The sequence below is a fragment of the Schistocerca nitens genome, chromosome 9, assembly GCF_023898315.1.
Source record: "Schistocerca nitens isolate TAMUIC-IGC-003100 chromosome 9, iqSchNite1.1, whole genome shotgun sequence".
Taxonomy (NCBI): domain Eukaryota; kingdom Metazoa; phylum Arthropoda; class Insecta; order Orthoptera; family Acrididae; genus Schistocerca; species Schistocerca nitens.
The window spans coordinates 46,225,137-46,251,929 of NC_064622.1; the positions used below are offsets into that span (position 1 = coordinate 46,225,137).

General features: G+C 38.3%; 1 protein-coding gene across 6 annotated transcripts in view; it reads left to right on the forward strand.

The window, feature by feature from the left end:
• The window catches only part of LOC126203301 (myelin regulatory factor), a 345,177-nt gene that overhangs the window by 270,688 nt on the left and 47,696 nt on the right, over positions 1-26,793 (forward strand). For 3 of the 6 annotated variants that reach the window (XM_049937560.1, XM_049937558.1, XM_049937559.1), the window contains exons 10-15: positions 9,695-9,917; positions 13,795-14,010; positions 17,624-17,866; positions 17,985-18,144; positions 22,034-22,166; positions 22,253-22,321. In XM_049937560.1, the coding sequence (XP_049793517.1) occupies positions 9,695-9,917; positions 13,795-14,010; positions 17,624-17,866; positions 17,985-18,144; positions 22,034-22,166; positions 22,253-22,321 (1,044 nt within the window). The remainder of the gene's footprint in view (positions 1-9,694; positions 9,918-13,794; positions 14,011-17,623; positions 17,867-17,984; positions 18,145-22,033; positions 22,167-22,252; positions 22,322-26,793) is intronic. The other 3 variants (XM_049937561.1, XM_049937562.1, XM_049937563.1) reach the window with 3 other exon arrangements.

Sequence of the window (26,793 nt, forward strand, 5' to 3'; positions counted from 1 at the left end):
ATCACTGTATTTCATAAATATAAAATTTAAATAATTATGTCCTATTAATAATCTGCAGTATGTGCTGCTTCTAGAAAAGTATCCCAACTGACAACTGCAACTTTGCCTTGCAATACAGGCAACCACCACAGTATGTTTTGATTATGGTAGTAATACAAATACAGTTAAAGATTAAAACATGAAGGAGAAATACAAGGTGATTATACCCGGTAATTAAAGTTCCAGTTTCAAAAGATTGTAAAAAAAGAACCACTGCTCAGAATTGCATCAAGTTTGAACAGAATATTATCAGAGAAGGGGGAAACATTATGAGACAAAAAAGAAAAAAAAAACTTAATGAAAATTTTTGCACCACATGGCGCTGTAAGCATCATAACATAAATGGGTTTGGCTACAAATGACAGATGAATCACAATACGATGGCTATGGTGTGAGTTGCACATTAAATTTACGCTACTGTGCAATTTGCATAACTGAACAAGTTTGGCATTCAACAGTTGTGGTACTTATCAGGTTACCTTCCATTAGGAAAGATTCAAAGAACTGTGACTGATGCCCAAACAACAGGGAACTGACATGCATCGAGACTAGAAAATAGTGCATCAATAATGGCTAGGCACTAGTCAAAATCCGGATTTGCCAAATAAAACCTACAAAACAAGGACGACTGATTGCTGCTCTCTCTAATTTATAAAGTTGTGGTACTGTTAGATAGATAAGCACATACAACACTGCAAGGCTGTGCTAATTGGCTAGAAACAATGAAATTGGTTTTTAACTGCCATGGAACTGGAGCAATACATGTTCAGTTTGCGGTCCACCATTTTCTACCACAATATGACATATTGCAAACAGATTTGAGCATCTCAGGGGTCATGTTCAGTATGCATTGTGTAACGATACATTCAACTCAGCTATGTTTGTAATTAGAAAACTGAACAGAGCATCTTTCAGATAACCCTAGTACCAGAAGTAATACGAATTAAAATCAGGAATGACATTGCTGCACAAAAGAATCTCATAGCATTTACTAGTGACAGTACAGGTAACAGGACCTGCAGGACCCATCTCCTCAAAAACACACGGTGCTACAGTAAACAATGCTGCCTATCTGTACCACACAGTTACTGTCGCACATTGAAGCAGAAATGGTTGATGTGCGAGCACGTTTTCTGTTGCCCATGTTCTGCAATTCTTTGTATTGCCATTCATTGTCCACTTCTGTGTGAGCAAGAAGTTCTAGGGTAAATGTTTGTCTTACTGACAGGTCAGCAAAAAGCAACTCCTGAACACTGGTTATTTTGAATGGATAGCAATGCAAGATGTTCCCTACAGTTTAATGCACCCTGCTCATAGGCAAATATCAGGCAATTACTGTGCATGGCATGTTTGCACACCACTGCTCAACCTCTTCTGCAATGCTGTGATCACATCTACTTACATCAGATCAATTGTTTTCCTCCCTCTGCCACATTGCACTTCAAATGAAACTGTCTTTTTGATTTTCATAGTCATTTTCTCCAGACCCTTGGCAGGCAACACGTTTTTTATACCCTTCCATGTGTGGAACTTCTGCAGACCTACTAGCATACAGTCATCATTCTTATAAAAGAGCTTTAGCAACAGCACATGATCCTGCAAGCAATCTCAGGTGCAAACTGAGGAACAGCCAGACCCTGCTTCTTTTATTTAGAATATTCTACTACTTCCAGTGTCATGCAGTGGTAAAATTTTTGTTAAATTTTTTGTTGTTTCCACATCATTTGTCCATTCTTTGGTAATATTCCATTCAAATTTGATATTGAGAGCAATGGTTCTTTTTTTACAGCATTTTGAAACTGGAAATTCACTTATAATCATCCTGTATATCAGCCGTGTATTTGGCAACACTATATACATCCAAGTGAAGGAGTATTTTGAAGAACTCCTGAACCCAAATGGAGACCTGGATGAGGAGGAACAAGCCGAGGAGAAAAGAGGTGGAACAGCAAATAGAAAAAGACCTTACATGGGAGAAGTGGAAGAGGCATTGGGAAAGATGAAGGGAGGGAAGTCACCAGGTCTGGATGAGCTAAGTGTAGAGATGGTGAGAGCAGCAGGAGAGGTGACGATACAATGGATATATCTAGTAATGAAAATTGTGTGGAGACAGAAGATGATCCCAGAAGTCTGGAAGAAGGGAATAACTGTCCCAATCTTTAAGAAGGGAAATAGAAAAGAGTGAAGAACTACCAGGGGATAACATTGATGAGTCATTGTGCAAAGATTTATGAAAAAATTTTGGAAGCACGAATTCAGGCAAAATTAGAAGGAAGAATGAGAGAAGAGCAACATGGCTTCAGAACAGGAAGGTCCACAGTGGATTTAATTTTTGCTGTAAGACAACTGCAGGAAAAGCACTATGAATATGGAATAGATCTACTAATGTCTTTCATGGTCATTGAAAAAGCATGTGATAGTGTATGTAGAAGCAAAGTGTGGAAAGCCCTGGAGAACAGAGGAGTAGCAAAACAGATTATTTGGAGGATAAGGGAAATGTACGATGGAAGTGTGAGCTGTGTGAAAGTGGGAGGAGAGAGATCAGCTTGGACTGAACAGAAGAATGGCTTGAGGCAGGGAAGTGCACTTTCACCATTACTGTTCATTGTAGTGATGGATAATATAATAAGTACAGTAGCACAAGTAATTGGTGAAAGGAATATGAAAGCTATGGTGTTTGCAGATGACTGATGATATGGGGGAATAAGGAGGAGGAAGTACAAAAGCAGTTGGAGGTATGGGAAGGAACAGTACAATAATATGGGATGAAATTTAGTATAAGTAAGAGTGAGATGATTATCACATCAAGAAAGAAGGAGAGAGGAACAATGGGAATAACAATTGGTTGGGAATGATTGAGGAGAGTGGAGAGTTTCAAGTACCTAGGAAGCCTGATACAGGAAGATGGAAAAAACGACAGAAATAAACGAGCGGGGGAGAAAAGCAGAAGCATTTTGGAAGTGTGTCAGAAGCCTGATGTGGAGCAAGAATGTACCTCAAATCAGTAAAAAGGTTATATACCAGTCATAATATGTCCTGATCCTGACATACGCATCAGAAACCTGGGTTATGAAAGGAAGAGAGAAAAGCAAAGTACAAGGTAGTGAGATGAAATTATTGAGAAACGGTATTGGATTGACAAAGATAGTCAGGTTAAGAAATGATAGGATCAGAGAGTTAACGAAGGTGGAACCATTACAGGAGGAGATAGAGAAATCAAGGCTGAGATGGTATGGACATGTTAAGAGAATGGAGGAGAAGAGGATACATGAGATGAAACTGGAAGGAAAGAGACCAAGAGGAAGACTAAGAGACAGATGGCTGAAAGGAGTAGAGGAATGCATCCAGAAGAAAGGAGAAGACTGGACCAAGCTGAAGACGGAGAGATGGTGGCAAGACAGAAGAGATGGTGGCAAGACAGAAGACGATGGAGAGGCCTATGTTCCATACAGACCTGGCCAGAGGCTGGAAACTGTCCAAGATGATGATGATGATGATATAGATCCAAAACATCAGAAAAAGGCTGTGAACTTAAAAAGTGGCAGTGCCCAAAAAGTATTGCATTTTAATATAAAAACCACAATGTTTCACCACCAGCGTTTGAAAAAGTTTCTTCCATCGTTATACAAAATGACTGCTAGACTTAAAACTATGATTAGAAGCTCTGCATAACTGTTTCTATATGATGACACTTCATGCTTCACAGAACAATTCTTGCTTAAAAACAAAGTTTCTTTCTGCCGCTGAGGTAAATATTCTTACATTCCACTTTATTTATAATTCTTGCATTCCACTTTATATATATATGTCTTGTACACTGTTTCCAAGGGTCAAAGGATACTCGTGTACATCTTAATCAGATACTAATAATTATAAAAGATGTCCAGCAGCACGGTGTTCAGAAAAGCAGTCCCTAATTTCAAAATTACAAGGGCATACTGAAAAGTAACGCCTCCAAATTTTTTATGTGGGAACTAATAAAGCTTTTTAAATAAAACAAACATTATTAACACTCTACACCTTTATTCTTCATGTTTACGTGTTTATTTTTCAACAGTCACCCTGATGATGAACACATTTCTCCCAGTGAGAGACCATTTTGTTGATACAGTCACTGTAGAATGTTTGACTTGGTTGATAGGGCCACAACCTCACCTCTGTTTGCACTGCTTCTTCACTATCAAACTGAAGTCTTTGGAGGTGTTCTTTAACTTTTGGAAACAGATGAATATTGGGTGGGACCAAGTCAGGACTGTAAGGAGGATCATCAGTGACAGTGAATGCAAGGCATTGGATTGTTGCAGATGTTGCAGTGTTCATGTGTGGTCTGGCATTGTTATACTGAATGAGAGGGTGCTCCCTGTGTGGACAAACTGTTCAACTTCAAAACTTGATTTCAGCACTTTTTTGTGTGCATCAACATAGTTGCATTACTTACCACCATGTTACACACTACAATTCGGAGCCCTCTAGTGTCAGAGGGCTGCAAATATCTAGACATAAAGAATGAAGATGGAGAATGTTAATAACATTTGTTTTATTTAAAAAGCTTTAATGGTTTCACATAAAAAATTTGGAGGCCTTTCTTTTCAGCATGTGGTCATAAATGTAGTGAAAACTGAAACTGTTAGACTTGTGCTACAGTTTGAATGTTTATTATGAAAGCTGTAAGAACTTTATACAGAAATTTCAGAATAGTTCAAAAAGCTGCTAACAATGGCACTTTACCACAGTATGTAGTCCTATAAATAGTGATCTGCAGCTCAGAGTGATCAGTTCCCCTGTCAAAACATGAAAGGAGGTTAGCATAACAAAGGAAGAATGTGAAATCATGCTTTCCATTGAACACTGTTTTTTTCTGGTACTTCAATACTACAGTCTATATCACAGTCCTACAGCAACAAGGCACAGGTTTCAAACACAATTCAATGTTCCAAAAGGACCCTATGAGAAAACCATTCACAAGTTCTTCGGCAATACCAATGACAGGCAGTACAGCTTATGATCTATGGAGAAATGTGCTTGTGGAATTATTCAGCAAAATGCAAGGAAACACATATGAAGTATCGCAGCAGAGACTGGTTTGAAGCATTTCAGCATGCAGAAAATACTGAGACAGAGCCTACATATGTTTCCATTCAAGATCCAAAGCCACCAGGCCACACCTTCACGAGCTGTGTGACAGAGGGCTGACTTTGCAAACCAGAGTCTCACAATGATTGATAACGAAGGATTTGATGTTGGCTGTATCTGGTTCAGAAGTACACTTGCACCTAAATGGAATTGAATAAAAAAAACTGGTGATTTTGGGTTGCCAAAAATCCCCATTTGTCTGAAGCAAAATCACTGTATTCTCCCAACGTTACTATTTGGGCTGTGTATGCAGAGGAGTCATTATTGGCCCATTTTTTATGTGAGAAATGATACCTTTTGTCACCACACAGCTAGCACTGGAGGACTGACTGGACACTGTGTGCTTCATGTGAGGTGGGGCCAGAACACATTGCACTAAACAGGTGTTCACTTTATTGATGAATTCAAGAAATGGATTATTTCAAATTTATTGGCACAGGGATGGACTCGCTTCCATATTCACACTTCCATATTCACTTGATCTGACTACTTGTGGCTACCTGTGGTGCACATTGAAAGGCACTGTCAACCAGAACCATCCCATCATGCTGGATGAGCTTGAAATGGCAATCTGCGTGGTATCTGAATATGTTTACGTTGAGACACTGCAGGATGTAATGGCAAAGCTCATTGCTCATTTATGCCACCACTGTACTAAGAGTGGTGGACATTTTGAAATGACTTTGATGTGACTGGACAAGTTTAATTATGCTTGCAGATACTGTATGAGCTGCACAGCGTTCAGTGCCATCTGTAAGCAACTTTTTGAACTATTGTGAAACTTCAATATAAGTTCTATATACAATTCACAATAAACATACCTGTTGTTGCATTCATCTGTTGGTATTAGTTTCTGAGTTATTTAATTTTGAAGTCAGGGATCCTTCGCTGGACACCCTGTATCACTATGTTGTACTCACAACTCTGAATATACCAGCTGAATAATTGAACAAGAGGTATTAAAATTAGTAAGCTTTCAGAGCCAGTGGCTCCTTCTTCTGGCAGAAGAGTTGAGGGGGGGAAGGAAGGGGGATGAAGGAAAAGGACTGGTGAGGTTTAGGAAAAGTGGTAAAATTCGGAAAAATCACACACAACCATGGGTCAGGGGAGGCTTACCAGATGGGATGAGAAGGAAATGTCATCCCATATGATAAGTTGCCTTTGACCCATGGTTCTGTGTGACTGTTCTGAACATTACCCCTTTACCTAAACCTCACCAGTCCTCTTTCATCCCTCTTCCTTTCCCTTCCACTCTTCTGCCAGACGAAGGAGCCACTAGCTCCAAAAAATTGCAAATTACACTATTTTTATCAAAAATTGATTATTTTCATTGATATATTAGGCCAAATGAATAATAAGTTACTTATCCATTATACAGTTTTTATTTTCCTCCACCTCCTCCCCCCTCCCCTTTCTGTTCTTTCTTTTCCCTCTCTTTATTTTGTCTTTGTTCATTTTAAGAGAGAACTTAATTTAAGGCTGAATGTATTTGCTTCTGTGTGTGTCTTTGTGACGTAAGTTTGTAAAGTTATTGTAGTTAATGTACTAGGCGTTTATAATTAAACTGGCAGTGTTCAGAGTAGGATGCTGGAATGTTGTAGGTTAGTTCATCAATCAGTGTGCTCACAGAGTATTCTGAAAGAAATAATAGTTTCATTTTCTGCCACCAGGTGAAAATATGGCACTGAAAGCAGCCAGAATGTGGTGGGGGTTCAGGAAAAGCAAAGGAATGATCAAACACCAGATAACTGAGTTCTTGCACATTTATTAGGATATGGCCACAAGTTACAACATGTCTTTGATATGGTCTCCTGATTCAGCAACATGCTGCCTCTGTAACATGGCATAGTCAACAGTTGCTCACAACCTATCCAGTGTAATCAGAGAAACATGTCATTATATGCTATCCTTCAGATCTGGAAGAGTCTGAATATATCCCTGACAGACACTCCACAACCAGGTTTCACATGGATTTAGGTCGGGGGATGAGGAGGGCCACACATCTTGAAATTGCCTAGAGATGATTCAGTCATTAACAAAAGTTTCTTGAGACAAATCTTTCACCTGGCAAGCAATATGATTCAAATGGTTCAAATGGCCCTGAGCACTATAGGACTTAACATCTGAGGTCATCAGTCCCCTAGAACTACGAACTACTTAAACCTAACTAACCTAAGGACGTCACACACATCCATGCCCGAGGCAGGAGTTGGACCTGTGACCGTATGGTCACACGGTTCCAGACTGAAGTGCCTAGAACCGCTCGGCCACACCAGCCGGCAGCAATATGGTGACGAATTTAATTAATAGAGATAGTGGTTTCTGCTTGTACAAATCATGGAATCCGCCAATTTCTGTAATTAAATCAAAAAGTTGTCACGACTTTACAGCTCTCCATAACACATAGATATCGCCATGTGGATCAACTTCGCAGCCATAGATTTAATTTCCATGCATATGTTACTCCTATTTGCTGCCTATCAATGTCTCTAGCGCCTTGTGTCTCTTTGGCCACATATGCAGTGGATCGGTCCTCGAGTTTAATAGGACAGAGCAAGTGCAGGAGCGTCAGTCACCTTGTCTCTCTCTGAAGATGGCTGGGTGGTATTCAGCCAATATATTAGAAGAAGAAACTGAATTTATGAGGCTACACGCCCAAAATTTTATGGAAGAATATGTAGTGTTGCCCCATCTTGCATGAAAGTAGTGGTGTAGACACAGTTGCCTTCTTGCAAAGCTAGAATCACATGTTGCACAAGGAGGTCCTTATAATCTGCAGATATCCTCTGTACACATAACCCACCAGGTTAGCCGAGGGCGCTAATGCACTGCTTCCTGGACTCAGGTAGGCGCACTAGCTCCGGATCGAATCTGCCCAGTGGATTAATGACGAGGACCAGTGTGCAGGCCAGCCTGGATGTGGTTTTTAGGCGGTTTTCCAAATCCCACTAGGTGAATACTGGGCTGGTCCCTATGTCCCGCCTCAGTTACATGACTCGCAGACATTTGAAAATGTTTGCATTATTTCATGGCTTACACTATATGCAGACAGCTGGGGTACACTAATTCTGCCCCGGAGGGTACGGGATGGTGACAGGAAGGGCATCCAGCCACCCTCTGACTCTAACATTGCCAAATCGATAGTAACAGGGCTGACCCTGTTGAAGTGGGACAAAGGCCCAAGAAAATAATGATGATATCCGTTGTACACATAAAAGGCCTATGCAGTCTCATTTCCTTGAAGAAAAATGGTCTGAGAATCAAGGAGCTTGTGGAACAACACCACACAGCCACAGAAGCTGAGTGCAGCAGATGTTCCTGCACAACATGTTGTGAGACGGAACCCCATATGTGACAGTTCTGTGTATTCATGGTACCGTGCGGAGTAAAATGGCCATTGTCCATCCAAAAAATATTCCCTAGCCGCAAGTCACCCATTTCCTTGTGTGCTGAAAAACAAAGAGCAAAGTCACAGAATATTAGCCTATTTGGGGCTTCATTTGGTGCACATTCTGAGTCTTTTAGGGGTACCAGCATCAAATGCCCCACAAAATCTTTTGAACTGTTGACCAGGGGAGAGACAATTCCCATGACACAGTGTGAGCACTGGCTGGAGAATTTGAGGCATGTGCTGCTTGGTCAACTGCAGCCACAGCAAATTCATCTACAGCTGCCATGGGAATCAGCCACCTGCCTCTCCCTGCTTAACCACATAATTCACTTGTTTCTTTAAATTTCTCGATCACATTCCTTCACCTGTTTATTGACATGGGATCTCTTCACAGCTGTTTCTGTTGCCGATATTCCTGTAATGCGATGCTGCGATTTCTGCCATTCTGATAAAACGATTTTACCAGCCGTGCCCAGTCTTTTTTCTCAAGAGCCATTGCATTTCATACAGAAAACTTCAACCTTCTTAACCCTTTACAACGACAGACACTTCAAAAGTACTCACCATGCACCAGCAAGTGACAAACAACATACTGACATCAAAACAGGAAACATTTCACTTTCGGACTGCTTACAGCGCCATATGTTGGCTGAAAGTGAAAGTACTATTTTTTTCCAGCATACTCCACGAGTGCACTGAGTAATGCACATACCTACAATGTTTCAGCATCCTGCGATGTATACGGCAAATACTGCAGCATTCAGAAAACCATCAGTTTAATTGCGACCACCCAGTGTTTCCCAGATCCGTTTTTAACTTTTCATTTCTATTCACAATTGTCAATATTGTGTAATAATAATAATAATAATAAATCATATTTCCACTTTGAATAGAAAATTAAGTAATTAATCACTGTTTGCTACTTTTAGTGTGAAATATAAATTGGACAATCTGTATATATACTCGTATCTGTAGATATACATTTATTAGCACCATATTTCACTCATTTTTACATTCCTTTTGCTTTTGATCTGGACCTATTTTGTGTGGCTAACATATAGAAATATACTAACACTTAAATCTAGTTGACAAAATTGATTCAATTTTGAGCATTTGGAAGTGAGGAGACAGCTTTCCATTTCTGTGCAGGTTTGACCTGCAGGGGGGAAAGCAGAACAAAATGACTGTTGGTCGGTTGCACTTCAGTGAAACTACATCCAACAACATGCGCAAGAAAGGAAAGCCAAACCCAGATCAACGGTATTTCTACCTCGTGGTGGGCTTGCATGCACACACTGCTGATGGTGCCAATTACCCAATCATTTCCCATTCATCAGAACGCATCATTGTCAGGGTAACCATGCAACTCTGAAATTACATAATATTTATTCAATTATAAAAATTATTTATGTAAAACTACATGAAGTTTTAAAATTCAGATGCTTTCTGAATATGTTGTCAGATTATCAGTTTGTAGATAATATATATTTTTTCATTTGTAGTATTAATTTTTTCAGTGAATGAAATTTTTTTGATGTATAGCAGGGAATCAAATGAAAATTACTTGCTACTGCTAATTGAAAATGTGTTTAAGAAAAACTACAGTTATAAAGGAAGTAGAAGAAGAGGAGTACACTCATAATCCATTCTTTCAACTTTGAACTACACTGCAACTGTCGTTTTATTTTTCCTTTAAATTAAATTTGAAACCAGTAGGTACTTGTAACATAGGATAAGTCTTTGTGTTTACAAGTTAGATAATGTGAACATAGTATACGCATAATTGTATATAGAAGTAGTTTTTACAATGCACAATGATATATAATAATAATAATAATAATGGTTTACAATACATAGCATATGTAGATAGCGTAAGTTCTTACACCAGAGCTACCACAGGTTTTAAAAATGCAACATTTTGTCATAGATTATTGTTTTTAATTGTGCTTGAGTCTCATAATACAAAAATTGAGGCTAATACTACTTCAGTTTCTCTTAAAATGGTAAACAAAATTCGTTAGTCAAAGATGAACAAGTAACTTCAGCTTACTGTGTGCTCATGCACTCCTCCACACTACAGAAATCTTTATTTTGTCAAGTTTTTTCAGGGTTGCAAGGAAAATCTTCTCACTTTTGAGGCTTTGTATGTTTTATGGCAGCATCTGTACAAGGGTGATTCAAATATAAATGGGAGCTGCACCAGTGTACCACGACAAGCAGTTCCGAGCAGGGCAGTGGAGTGGGGGGTTGAAGGTCAGTGTGTTAGGGAAGGGAAACCAACTTTGTTTGCTGCTGCACTTTGTTATGGTCTCAGTACAGTCATAAGTAAACAAGAGCTCTCTTTGCCTGTTGTGCAATATATTATCATAAAGTTTTTAACCTGTGAAGGGGTTAAATCCTCAGAAATTTTAGCTTGTTTGAAGGCACAGTTTGGGAATGCTACACCACCCCTGAACCAAGTGTTTACTTGGGCCAGACTATTTAAGGGTGACAGAGAATAGAAAATGTGTGTCTTTCTCTTCCTGCAAGGTCAATTCTCACAGATGACAACATCTGTGCTGTTCAAGAATTTATTGAAGGTGATCGCCAGTGCACTGTTGACAACATTCCAGGAGAAGTGGGTATCGGCACTGGGAGTGCTCATGCCATTATCAGTGAACAGCTTAGCATTAAAATATTAGTGCTTGATGGGTTCCTATGTTCTTAACGAAACAGCAAAAACAGGTCCGGTTGAAAATCTGAGAAAGGCTTCTGAATCAATTCTGGCAATAAGGGGAGGATTTTTTGAAGTACATAATCAATGCAATGAGACATGGGTCCACCATTACACTCCAGAATCCAAAATGATGAGTAAGGAGTGGCAAAGACAGGTTGAAGGTTGCTCCATGAAGGCCAAAACCTGCATCTCACTCGGAAAAGCTTTTGTGATTTTTACTATGTGCAGTGAATGCAGCTTACTACTGCCAGTTGTTAACGTCAGAAAAAAGACAAGGAATGCACTTGACAGATGTCATCCTCCTCCTCCATAGCAATGCCAAGCCTCACACTGCGAATTTGACAAGGGATAAATTGGAGGACGTGTGCTGGGAAACCCTAGACCAATTTGGTATAGTCCATATTTGTCATTTTCCTCCCCCTGCCACCCAACTATTTTCTTGTTTGCATCCCTGAAAGAATCACTTGGAGGCGAATGATTCAAAAACAATGAAGACATTGGTTGGTGACACACCCTCTAACATTTAATGGACAAGGAAAACCGTTTCCAAAACATTGGCAAAAGTATGTAAAGCAGGAGGCTGTGTAGAGAAGAACTGGAAGTTTTAGTTGTGCAAATGATTAATCGATAAATATATAAAAATAATTACCATTTACATTTGAATCACCTTCATGTTAATTTTATGCCACAGTATTGAGGCCATTTAAAAAAAAATGGAGGCATGAACTGCTATAGTCTCTTACTAGTGTCCTCATAAGCTGTGATTTATCATCAGTGTTCCAACATTTGATACTGAATTTCCATGCAAGAATGGCTAAGTCACTGGCTATTATGCCTCATGGCTATAAATTTTTCAGTTGTTTTATGTATCACTTGAATGTGGGTGCTATTCAAAATTTGGACAGTACCTTTGTCTATCCCCCACCCTCCCCCACCTTCTCCTTATGGCCATCTGAAGACCACATGCTTTTACGGTATCTTTTATTCCTATCTTCAGATGACTTCACATTTGATCCTGGAATCCCTGTAAAGCTTAACACTTTCCCTCTGATAAAAATTCACTGGTTCTTATTCTGTTATGTTTAGTACCTTTCTGAACCTTCCAGGTTCAGCTTCTTGTTAATTTGTTGTTCAGAGTTGCTTATGTCTTCCCATCTTGTCATTCATTCTGTGTAAATGTCACAAAAATATCAGTATCAACAATGAAATTGGGTAGACTGCTACTCACCCAAAGAGTGGCAGGTAGACACATTTTAAAGTAGGCTAAGCTATTGGACAATATCTTTCCTCAGTATGGAAAGGATAGATTTCTGCTCACAAGATACAGAGATGTTGAGTTAGAGCCAGGAACAATGAAAAGAATGCTAAACATTTAAGCTTTCAGACAAAAATATCTTCTTATGAAATAGCACACACACACACACACACACACACACACACACACACACACACACACACACACATATATATATATATATATATTCACACAAGCACAACTTGAACACATATGGTTACTGTCTCCAGCTGCTGTGACCCGACTGTGGGCCCAGTGGCCTGGGCCAGTAGCCATGTGTGTTTGGGATGTGGTTGCATGAATGCATATGTATGTTCTATTTCAGGAGAAGGATTTTTTCTCTGTAAACTTAGATGTTTAGTAGTCTTTTCATTGTACCTGTCTGCAGTTCATTAGATCCTTTATGTGATGAGTAGCAATATGTCCTTGTTATTCCATCCTGGACTTGGTGTTTGAAATTCTTCCCTCAGACAGAAACACACACACACACTTGTGTCAAAAAATATGTTTTCTTTTTCTTATTGTTTCTGTTATTTTCTCTACGTTTTGTTATATTTCATCATTGCCTCATAATTTCCAGTCTTCTGTGCTTCTTATTGAACCTAAAAGTATCTTTGTAATTCTTCCGTCCAATACTTCTGGTTTGTTTCATTTATAATTCATTGTTAGGCACTAGTATTGTAGTTTTGCTGCTATCCATTAATGTGATGTTTCTGCACTTTTTGATATGCACTTTTTATTGTGAACATTCTTTTTTATAGCCCATTGTTTGCTCTTTCCAGTTCATGTATACTTTCATCCACACAGATTTTTCTGACCGGTTTTCTTGAATTATGTTTCCTAAATACTTAACCTTTGTAATCTTTTCTATTTCACCAATGTCTATTAGTAAAAACTTTGGTGCCTCGTTATGTTAGTGAAAACCTCCTTTTTCACTGCAGAGGTTCTTAAATCTGCTCTGTTGGCTATCTTTTCCAACAGATTGCCTTTTTTATCTATGTTTAATAGATTTTTCAGAGTCAAAACAGTACAGCAAAATCATGTCCAAATACCAGATAGCTTACTTCATTACATTATTTTTTTCCTTCCCAAGTGATTGATTATACTTGGTATTCTTTTATTTTTTCTACATATTATTTTAATTGTAGTTTTCCTCTTTTACATATAGTTACATTTATGTCTAAATGTTGGGTGAAAGAGCAGTCTACCTGAAGACACTAGGCTTTTCTGTTCCAGGCCTCAAACCCTGGCCAGTTTGAGAGCGACGTGGAGTTGAGCTGGCAGAAGGGCCACACGCCAGACTCAGTCTTCCACACAGGTCGTGTGGGCATCAACACAGATCGGCCAGATGAGGCTCTGGTCGTGTATGGAAATCTTAAAGTTACTGGCCACATCATGCAGCCCAGTGATCAGAGGGTCAAGGAAAGTGTACAGGAGGTTCGTGCTACAGAATGTTGAATTAAACACAAATTAACAATGAAATATCTTTTGGGTATATTAAAAAAACTGAAAGTCAGAGTAATGTCATAGACTTTGATATCATTCTACATTTTATGCATATGAAGTTTGATCAAAAAGTAATGGGAATTTTTTAATTTTGCATGCTTTATACATCCAATTTTGAGGATTTTTTTTTTTCTTTTTGGTACAGGTGTTCCTGATGTATGCTTGCATTTTCATCTGTTTTGAGTATTAGTTTGTCAACAGTTGAAAAGATTATATGTGTTTTCGAGTGCTCAGTGAATTTTTGCTTTCGAAAAAGATGGATTAAAGAATTTGTATAACATTTTGCTTGAAAAATAGAATAATGTGCCACACCGCATTGGAAATGTTGACTGTCACTTTTGGAGAATCTACTATGAGTAAGACAAGAGTTTATGAGTAGTATAAGCATTTCCGAGAGGGTCAAGAAGATGCAGAAGACAACAACTGCCTTGAATGCCTATATATCAGTTACTCATGAAAATTTGGAAGAAGTAAAGTAAATGGTTCTGGAAAACTGCCCGAATCACTATCAGAAAGGTTGCTAATGTTGTCAGCATACCCTTTGGCTTATGCCAAGCAATTCATTATTATTAATAATATATTTATTATTTATTTATTTATTTTGGCATGAAACACATAGCAGAAAATTTTGTTCCAAAATTGTTGAATTTAGACCACAAATGATGTCACATAGACTTCGCTCAGGAATTCATGAATGAAGTCAACAACAAATCCAGAACTTCTAAAGAAGGTTGTAAAAGGTGATACAACATGGGTATACAGATATGACATTGAAACCAAGGCCCAATAACCCAATGAAAACTCCATAGAGAGCCAAGTCTTAAAAAATTCAAGTTCAATCACATGTGAAGGTTCTTCCCACTGTTTTCTTTAACTGCAATGGGATAGTACATCATGATTTCCTACATTATGCTCATACGGCCAGTAAGGCATACTACCTGGAAGTTATGGACCATTTGCGTGAAGCAGTCCAAAGAAAACTACCAGAATTGTGGCAAAACCATGCGTGGAAATCGCAGCTTTATAATGCTCCTGGTGACACCGCAATGCTTGTTCATGTTTGTTTTGGCAAAAAATAAAACAGTTATGTTGTATCAACCACTGTATTTGCCAGACATGGCCCCCTGTGACTTCTTTCTATTTCCTAAACTGAAGAGTACCATAAAAGGATGTCATTTTGCCACCATTGACAAGATAAAAACAGAATCATTGAAGGAGCTGAATACCATTATGAAAAGTGAGTTCCAGAAGTGCTTTCAAGATCGGAAGAAGTGCTGGCAAAAGTGTATTATACCTGATGGGGATTACTTTGAAGGGAACAAAATTGATCAAACTTTATCAGACTCAAACAATCTCAGTTTCAAAATTTTGAGCAAAGATAGTTTTGTAGTTGTGTAAGTTTCATTGAAGATAAGCTGTTCTTTAGAAAAAAAAAAGAAATGAGGACTTTCAAGTAAGCTATGTCAGTCATAACACAAACAATCATTACCAGGGTCAAATTTTTAAGCGTACGTGGTTTGCACGAACCATAAATCAATACTAATAATAAATCTGTAAAACTCGCACATCTATCTGTTTGTCTTTGAACACGCTAATCTCCAAAACTGTGGGGCTTCCACTGGTAACTTCAGCATAGCAAGGGGCACTATATGGACTATATTTCCTCAAAACTGGATCATGGAAAAAAGATATTCATACATATTATAAAAATATACATGTGTATGTATGTTCTTCATCTCCTCCAAAACCACTGGACCAATTTGAGCCAGACGTGGCATCACTGTCTGGAAAGAATTGCTGTGGAGGTAAGAAAAACCTGTCTATCAAAGGGATGGGGGTGGGGGTGAAAAAGAAGTGTAGGCTATGATACATGAATAACCAGATTTTATTCATTCAGTATTTGAGAACAAGAGCACTAAGTAACTTACAAAGAAACAGATAGAGGGAAGAAGAAAATGGACCAATATAATTGAAATAAATACATACCAGGCAATGCCGAATACTCAGCTAGTTTGAATATTTCTTTAAAGAAATTTTGTACAAAAATTACTGATACTGTATGCCCTGTATGAGCTAAAATGCCGTGGGGTAAGAAACCCATTCACAAGATACTGATCATTCTCTTCCATTTCTTTGATAACTATGAGGCTTGCTGTTGCTTACTTTTATGTTTATTCCTTATTTGATATCTCTTTACTGGCTGTGCTTGCCATCACATTGATCTTTGTAGGCCTTTGGGTGGGGTTGGTCTTCTGTCTCCATCTCACTCATTTATTTCTGATACAGTGTTCCGATCATCCCCGGAGTCTGGATTTACTTGGACTGTGTGTTGAAATTTTTGCAAATGTTATTATTTGTAAGACCTAGCATACAGTGATATTTACTAGTTTTATGTTATGTATCATGCCTCCTGTAGCTAAAATATGTAGAATAATTCACTTGAATAATCAGCTGTAGATTCTACATTTAGAGCAAATTTTTTATAGATTTGTGAATAATTTTTTTGCAGTGAACTATAAATCTAAAAATAAAAGATAGCTATTGTTGTATATGCTTTTCTCCTATACTTTATGGCATAGTCTCATAGGAAAAAAACCCTCATTTCAATACCTCTTATTTCTGAATTTATGTTGTTTTTTTTTTGTCTGTCATGCATCCTTGTTACATAACAAGACCTCTATGAGTAATATGAAAGTAAAATCTCATTACACCCACTGAAAACGTCACAACGAAAGCAGACCTGAAAAATTAACACATGGAGAAAGCAGATCTCAGATCTCTAGATTCCACATCTTTATAAAGATCTTGTGTGCCATTGCCTTCAGAAAATAGAACTATTCATTTATTAAAAAAAGTTGAACAACTCTCAAGCAAAACACACAACATTGTTTTATGACAGCAGTCTTCACTTTCTTCCATTGAGATATTTAAACAATTTCTAAACCAAGCATATGCCTCATTTGCATTATATTGCTTATTATGCTGAGTTTTATATTTTTACTGTACTATAATCAGCATAGCCAATGCCCTTGCCGCAATGGTACCACTGGTTCCCATCAGATCACCGAATTTAAGCGCTGTCGGACTTGGCTAGCACTTGGATGGGTGGCCGTCCAGTCTGCCAAGAACTGTTAGCCAGCAGGGTACCCTCAGCCCTTATGAGTCAAATTGAAGGGCTGTTTGCTTGAGAAGCAGTGGCTCCAGTCACAAAGACTGGCAATGGCCAGTAGAGTGGTGTGTTGGCCACACACCTCACCTTATCTGCATCCAGTGATGCTTATAGGCTGAGGATGGCATGGCAGTTGGTCAGTACTTTTAGGGTCTTCCGAGACCTGTTCAAATCGAGTTTTTTTTAAATCAACATAGTGTTGAAAGTATACAATGTTTATGTATTCTTTAGAACTGAAATGCCATTAACTAACATATTTCATGTCATTATAAGCCATCTCTATTTCACTGCATATTTCCTTGCTATGATTAAACCATATATTTTAGTGCCACAGACTGTTAATCTGTTTCTTCTCCTTTTTCTTTTCTATTTCAGTGTGATACTCGTAAACAACTCCACAATGTGAAGCAGCTTAGAGTAGTGAGATATTGTGTAGCACCAGAATTTGCTCAGCATGCTGGCCTTACAGGATTAGATGTAACAAGCTGTACACCTGTAGTTGATACTGGTGTCATTGCTCAAGAGGTGCAGCAAGTAATACCAGATGCAGTCCGACCGGCTGGGGACATTGTTCTCCCGTCAGGGCAACGTATTGAAAACTTTCTTGTTGTAAACAAGGTAAACATCAGACATAAGTTCAGTGTAGTCATAACAGATTTTTCTCAATTTGCAACTCACTTAACAGGGTAATGTGTACTGCTAAGACATGCTGATTACACATTTATGTCTGGCACAGGAACGCATCTTTATGGAAAATGTCGGTGCTGTGAAGGAACTGTGCAAAGTCACTGATAATCTTGAAACAAGAATTGATGAACTAGAAAGAATGAACAAGAAACTTGTCAAATTAAAACGCTTGGATAGTCTGAAAAGCACAGCCAGTAGCATCTCAACAGGTAAGATGATTAGAAATGAAAAGATGTTGTGCTGTTGACTCTTAAATTTTAAAGACCCTGTTCTTCCATTCCTTCCATCTTGTACATTAACAAGCAACATTTACTGCTTTGTCAAAGGGGCTTACACACAAAACTAGAGGGGACTCACCCCAGTTCATTTACAAGAGACATACAGGGTGTTTCGTAATTTATATTATATGCTTTTATGGGGTGTAGGGGGATTTAGTTTATAAAGTTTTGATAAGGAAGCCATGTCCAGAAATGTACCATGTTTGTAAAATAAGTTTTAAGATCAGGTGACTTTCAAATCTCTCACTTCATGGTATGCACACAGTGCTGATAATGAGGTCTGATCTGTGCACTCTACAGGAGTCCATGACATAGGCAATGCTTTGAGTACTCATCATCAAGTTCTCTTCCACATGCCCCCCCCCCCTTGCCACCATCCCTCCCATCCCCCTTATGGCAGTTACTGTAAGAATAGAAGAATGCATGATCTGTAGGTGCAGCCACCATCAGAGGCAGAGGCACTGGATCACTGTATGTGGGCATTATTGGGAAAGGCGGGGCAGGCAATATTGATGGAAGTTGCTGAGTCACCATGGGACCTGAAGGTCATCTGACAGAGAAACATACTCGTACAGCTGCTGACCAGGATGGAGGAGAAGTTAATTTTTGTTGTGCTGCCAAAGTTCATGGGTGGAGGCTATGGGTTATAATGGATACTTGATGGGTGGGGATCACCCCATAGATCCAGGTTGGCTGGTGTCCGAGCTTCTTGGCATGCACCAGGTTGCCTACTCAGAAGGGAGAGGCCTTGGTGACAACATGCACAGGTGGCAGACGTACCATCTCCAAGTTTCCACATCCACTTGTGTATTTACTATCTCTTTGAAGTCAGCAAAAAGTCTTTAAGTGCTGTTGGATTTGTCTGTTTTTCCCCGTTGATTGTGGGGAATAAGAATTAAACACATCCCCACTAGTGAGTCTGTCCAGTCCCGTTTTTAGGATCTCAGTTACAGCCAGGGTTGCTGGTTGAGCTTTGAAGGATCACAGGACAGCTAACACCTTAAGGGTGATGTGAGCTTTGAATCATGTTGTCTTTCCTAAACCAGCTTATTTATCACAGAAAAACTTACTTTAAGGAAATGAAAGGTCCTTTGGATTTCATGGCATGTACTGTTTCATGAGGCATTAATCCAACTGCATGAAAAGGATCTGTTGCAAAAATATTGTCCACTTTGCAGTCAATTACCAAAAGAAAATTTGCTGGATGAGTGACTTTATTGTAAATAAGTAAGATGGGTAGTTTTCGTAGTAAGGGCACCTGGCAGTGTCTTTAGGCCCACAGGTTTGCGTAGGCTGTCTGCTAGGGCAGCATCCCTAAAATTAAATAGGTAAATTGGTTTAGCAAGGACACAGAAAGACTGGTGTCAGTAGGTAATTTCACTAGGTGCTTGCCTAAGAAAGCATCTAAGAAGTAATGCAGAAGTAATGCAGTACTGCTTGTAGTGATCCTGTAATTCTGGATCAGAGGTGGTCTTTCACATTAAATAAAACTCTCTCTTCCAGGCAAAAAACTTTGGCCCCATTTGTTATTGGCTAGCCACCTTTATTCTTAGTTTTAACTCTAATTTTCTTAACCTGTTGCAGAAAACTAGTTTCATAGTATTGTAAGAATATTTTTGTCAATAAATGAGTTTCTCATTTGCTCTTTATCCTCGGTGAACATATTCCCCGTGTTCATCCAACATCTGAGTCGGCATTCTTGATTCTGTGAAACTGTATGTTTTCCTTCATAATTAAATCTCACTGATGGGGATCCTTTATTGCTGCTGTCAGACAAACCACTTATTATGAGTCTCACACCTATTTAATGAAAAACAGTTGGATTTAGAAATAAATTATCAGTTGCTTTTACACAGTTTCCTTCTGCTCTTGTTGGGAATGTTACTGTGGGTTTCAAATCAAGGCTGAACATCAGCATTCTGTGTGCTCTCGATCATAACCATCCAAAATGAAATCAGTATTGGCATTTTCACTTACAATTACTTTCCAATTATTTCTACTAAGTATTCTCAGTACCCTCTCTCATTTATGAAGTTTAAAACATTTGCTGTTGATGTCTTGTATGCTGTACGCTATACACTGTACACTGTCAGAGCGACTCTCCATTTTCTTACTTATGACTGCTGTAATGTGATATGGACAAGTATCTATCTAGCTGCACCTGTTCAGTTTTTGTGACTTGCAAATGATTTTCTATTGTGTACAGTACGTATGTGGAATTACCTTAAGATTGTTCAATTGCCTGTAATTATATTTCCCATTTAAGAAGAGCTTCTTATGCTCTGTTGGAAAAATCCTAACGTATTATGAGCATTATCCTCTGTGTTGTCCAGGCTACTGTTTGTTTTTGCACTGAATGTTGGAAGTGTGAATATATTTATCTAGCTACTTGGTCTTTCAGAAAATTTTATCTGAATGGGCCAGTGAAGATGTCAGAAAACACAGGGGTGGACAGACACCACTATGGAAATTAGTAGTCAAGTAACTTCTTATAGGAAACATTCAAATGCAGATGATGCAATTTGTGGCATGATGTGACTCTACACTTACACTTTCAACAGAATGCTTCCTCCAGGATTTCTTGTGTAGTTCAAAGAGTGACACAGTCTTCACATAAATATGGGGAGCATTCCCAATGATTTTCTTAATATCATCCTCAGTTGTGTAGTTGAGGTTACGGTTCAAATTATTTCCAGAACTCTGAAAAATCACATGATAATTATGTATGCTTCTGTTTACACCTTGAGCAATTTAACAAACTTATTGACAGTTGAGTATGGGAGGGTGTGATATATTTGGCTCAGGTTCATCTGAGCATACAGTTGGCAGTGGCAGCAACAGCTGGGTGTTTTCTTTCTGGATACAGTCACATGCTGCTTGTTAATATGCAGTACTTGGTTTGCTTACCAGGGTGTTAATAGTCTTATCACTTTCCTGTGCACTTTCACTAGTTTATGACATTGTCTTGTATAAAATGAACATACCACACAAAGGAAGAACACAAGAATGAAAGTGAATCACAATTTTTATGTTACCAGCTGCAAGCTTCCTCTGCAACTGACCGTGGTAACTGCAACCTGAGTTAGCAGAATGATATGACAATGGTGCAGATGATAGTAGGCACAACCAAGCTACCTCACTGATTGGTTGTCACTATGGTAACTGTACTGTAATAACTATCAGTCTCTTCGTTAATCTGATCCAGGTATAACAAAATTTGTTTTTGGATATAGTGGTAAAGGCCTCAAGATCTGATCTTCATACCTTTGGGCTGTCAAACAATATTTCTGATGATATGGCCATCAATACCTCCACTAATGCTGACTCCTGCCCACACCACTATCCCTCCTCATGAATACTGAAATGTTTCGTACATAAATACAGGGCTCATTCGCATGCCCTACTCTCTCCAGTTGTAAATGTATTGGTTATCACCATTACCCCAAATCATGACTCATAATTGCACAAAAAAACTGCTCTTGTCAGTGAGCTCTCATCTGTCATTTTCTTTACCCAAGCTAGTATTGTATTCTTAAGAGACCACACACTATTTGCCTAAATGCAAAAAAGCCAGCATGCTACATGTTCCAGAAAATAATTCCAGTGAGCTTCTGCATAACTTTTAATCTTATGAATATGAGCATAATGTGAACTCTAATACTCGAGAACCTAGATGTCCTTTCTACTTCACATTTCTGTACATATGTGTCATGTGCTGTATGAGTTATCTGCTGTCTTATTGCTCTGTTCTCATTTCTGTGTGTCCTGAAGGTAACCCTCAATACAAAGACTTATAGTGAGATGCATTTTATCTTTGCAGTAACCAGTAAAGCAACGAACATTTCCGTGAGACATAGGCGCTGTCATCACAAGGAAGAAGTTGACTCATTGCCATGGTCCAATAAATTCATCCAGATAACAATCATAGTATTAGTTCTAATTATGGCACTGTGGTAAGGCACCAATTTACTTCTTTTATCGATATTCTAGAATCTACTACAAGTATGTAACTGATACTAGAAACTACTTTTGTTCACAGCCTTGTGGCAATGGCAACGTTATATTTTCTGGAAATACAAAGGAGGCCTCTAGGTAACTACTACCATGGGTAAGTCTATGTTATAGTTCAATTCTTTTATCTTGGCGGCTCGCGCATGCCCGCCCAGACGCGGGAGATTGCTGCGTTGCCAGTTGCACACGACGCACGCGCCAATAGAAGCAGCGCCATAGTATAGCATAGTTCGCAAGCTTACGTTTAGGGGGGAGCGCGCAGTTCATGAAGTAAAGCCACCACGGCCGCATTAACCCTTTCGCTGCAACAGAGACGTGCACGCCGGATTCCGCGCTGTGGGCGATTTTGTCACTGCACTGCTCGCCTGTGCAGACACACGGTGTTCCGACTATCATTCGATTCCACAAAAACTATTTGGCTCAAAAATTAGATTTTTACCTATCTTCTTGACTGATACCTTCCCCCCATAAATGACTTAATTTTGTTTCGATGTTCAACGCAGTTATTATGCAGCATTAAATATAGTAAACCATTGCACGAGTTTGTAGAGGTAAAGTCCATAGAGTATACTTTCCGTATGGTCGATTTTAGTTGCCACAATGTTGAGAATGAAATGTGGACAAGATACCTATATATATCATTTAAGTACCACATAAGTGTCGTATGTAATATTGAGAAATATTCCACCTTTCGCGACTGTAACAAAAGTTTTACTTACACTGGGCACGTTTGGCTTTATTTTAAAGCACTTCAATCAATCAAAAGGAAGTAGACAAAATACATTAAACAAAACTGTGGACTTACAAAAACATTAGGACTTGAATATACCGTCTGTCAGTGAAGTGCTCAGAGCTATGTCAAATATAATTTTGTGTGGCACACACAAACAGCATTTATTTGCTAAAACACTGATCAGCCGACAAAAACATTGAATATTGTGTTACCGCAGCACAAAACTACGAAAGGTGACTTGGCAATGGAGGAGACAAAATACTGTCCACTGAAGATGCTTCAAAAGAGAGAGATGCGTCTGGTCTAAATAAGTCGCTTATTACAGTTGCAGAAGAGGAATATATTTCAGTACCATAGGTAAAACTGCGACTGTGGAACAAAAACAAGAAAGAGAACATGAGTACCATTGTGTATGTACCATACCTTTCATTGATTGAAGTGCTTTAAAATAAAGCCAAAAGCGCCTGGTGTAAATAAAACTTTTATTACAGTCGCGAAAGATGGAGTATTTCTCAATATTACATACGACACCTATGTGGTACTTAAATTAAATGAGATATTGTTATACAGTAAATTTTATATGAAATTTAGGTATCTTGTCCACATTTCATTCTCAACATTGTGGCAACTAAAATCGACCATACGGAAAGTATACGCTATGGACTTTTACCTCTGCAAACTCTTCAAAATTCCTTGCAATGGTTTACTACATTTAATGTTGCACAATAACTGCGTTGAACATCGAAACAAAATTTAGTCATTTATGGGGGGAAGGTATCAGTGAAGATGATGTGTAAAAATCAAATTTTTGAGCCAAATAGTTTTTGTGAAATCGAATGATAAATTGTGTCAAAGCAGTCGGAACACTGTGTGTCTGCACAGGCAAGCAGTGCAGTGATGACAAAATCGCTCACAGCGCGGAATGCGTGGAACACGTGTCTGCAGCAGCGAAAGGGTTAATGAAGAGACAAAGCACTAGAAATTTCAAAAAACTCCATTCAAACGAATAAAATTCTTGAAGTAAGACACTTCGATATTGTTTTTAAATAAAGAAAAATTTATGCACCACACAAGGTTTGAACTCACAACTTTTTGCTTAGTAGCTCAGCACTTCAACCGTAACGCTATCGCAGCTCGCGTGGCAGTAATACTCCATAAGGATTGTAATATGTCAAGCAAAATACTGACAAACACTATTGGTATGACTATGAATTACTCATGCTTCGTCGAAGTACAATAGGAAATAAACAATTACCGCTGTTCTTTATTGCGAAAAAGCGGTTCGTGAGATTGATACGAACACCTTCCCTTGTTATCGCCTGAATTAGGTCTTATTGCTTGTTTGGTTTAATTAATTAATATAATATGAAGCAATTGGTATAAAGAACACTTTTTACAAACTTTCTATAAAAGAAAGTCTGCTATCAAGACATGGCTTTTGTTCTATTACTTTATTTATGACTGAACGTTTCTAAAACTGAAGACACTCGTCCGTGCTCTGCACTGCAGTGAGATCTGGCAACGTCGTTCTCTGTTCATTGGCTGACTGTGTTTTGTGACGTCAGATGCGCAGAACGAACCTAAACTCGGCCGCCAAGATATATGACGCGCACTTTAGTTTCATGATACTGATGAGATATTTCCCATATTGTGTTTCTCAACTTAATGTTTCCTCATGTTTCCACATGATAGTAAATTTATAAACATATGTTTACCTTACCCTTGATAATAAATATATTATATGGAACAGAGACAGGTTATGCTTGGCAAATTAAATGTAAATGAAACTGAAGATTTAGAGCATATCTAATAGTAATGTCCAATTTTATATTATTTGTAATTGTTCTATATCTGTATAAGTTACCACAGGACTAAACATGAATATGTACAAATAACTAAATACAAATAGAGAGAATCTAATCAGCCAGTCAGAGTTGTGCTTTTATGAGTCACTATGTAACATATTCCAATCATCTGATAACTTGTTAAGAAGTCACAACCAATTCTAATGGATTTGTGTTACTGGATGCTGAAAAATACAATAAAAGACTCGGAGGAGAATTTGTAAAAATGAACAAATGGTGACAAGCAGCAAAGTGAATTTAGAAGGACAGGTAGAACTGTCAGCCAACATTTTTTAGAGCTGCAACTTATATCAGTGCACCCAAGTCTGCATTTATGTTGACCAGCCATTCTTTCCATATATTTTACATTGTTGTTAAACACTGCTTCATCATTAGTCTGTTGGCTTGGCTCTCATGTTTTGCATAAGTTACAGGTTGTAAGTACACTAATCTGATTATATTTTAAAGTTCCTCATTGGTGCACAAAGAATTGAAGTCTCATATCCTGAAAGTTTTTTAGATGGTGGTCTTGCAGCTCAATACCATTAAATCACATTTGAGTGATGACCAGTTTGCTTTACACTTCTGTTTATGTTTCACAACCACCAAACTAGCACTTACATTTTGGCATTATTGTCAGTGGAAACTTATCTTGTAAGCATCAACTTTCCACAGATGACAGTTCATGAGACAATAGTCACTTACACACAGTTCTTAGATGAAAGGCATTATCAGGTTTAGAACAATTATGGTGACAAGAGTACAAAGTGAAATCCTGGAACTAAACAAGTGTAAAGGGTTAAACAACAAAAATAATTTTGGTTGTGGCCACACTTAAGTTACAGATAATTTGTAAATGAATGTGTTTCTGAAAAAGTGAAATGGGCTACTGAAAAGTGGAAAATTATGGGTATCCAGTGAGTTAGATATTTTTGTGCAGAAACTGTTATTAGCTCACACTATTCTGATGATTACATGCTAATGGGATAATTTCAATTATTGATATATCTTAAACAAAAGTGTTTTACGCAAATCTAAATATACGACAAGACTTGGCAGACTGAAAACTACCACATGAATAATAACGTAATGTAAAAGTTGTGGAAATAATAATTTACCAGTTTTGGGTAAACATAATATTGGCATGAAACTTCCTGGTAGATTAAAACTGTGTGCTGGACTGAGACTAGGAAGTTTCATATCAGCGCACACTCCACTGCAGAGTGAAAATCTCATTCTGGATAATATTGGCACTTGCTAATAAGGGGAAAAATAGTTTAGCTAATGAACCAAAGACACTTTGACTGTCACAATTTTATCAATAAACTGTTGAAGTATTTGTAATAAAGTTCCCAAATTCACTGCCCTCCAAGAAAGTTCTCATGCTCAAATTATTCTTGGGACTGAGAGCTGGCTGAAACCTGAAGTGGAAAACTCTAAGATGTTTAGCAAGTTGTGGAACATATATCAGAAAGACAGATTAGAGGCCATAGGAGGGGGAGCGTTCATAGCATTTGACAAAAACGTTGTCTCTATTGAGGTATTGAGGTCAAAGTTGAGTGTGACAGTGAAGTTATCTGATCGCTTATAAGAGGAGTACGTGAAACTAAGTTAATTGTTGGATGTTTTTACCAACCACCCAATTCTGCTGTGAGAGTTCTAGAGTCATTCAAAGCAAGTCCACAGTCAATAACGTGTAAATACCCAGACCATACAATACTAGTTGGAGGTGATTTTAACCTGCCGAGTATAGATTGGGATATCTGTTGATTCATTTAGACTGGGATGTCTATTGATTCATTGCGGGGGTTACAGACAGACAATCATGCCAAATATTTCTAAACACTGAAAATGGAAATATCTTAGACCATGTAGCTACAAATAGGCTGGACCTTATTGATAATGTCAGTATATAAACAAGGATTAGTGATAATGATGTCATTACAGCAACTGTGATTACAAAAGTTAATAAATCAGTCAAGAAGGCTAGGA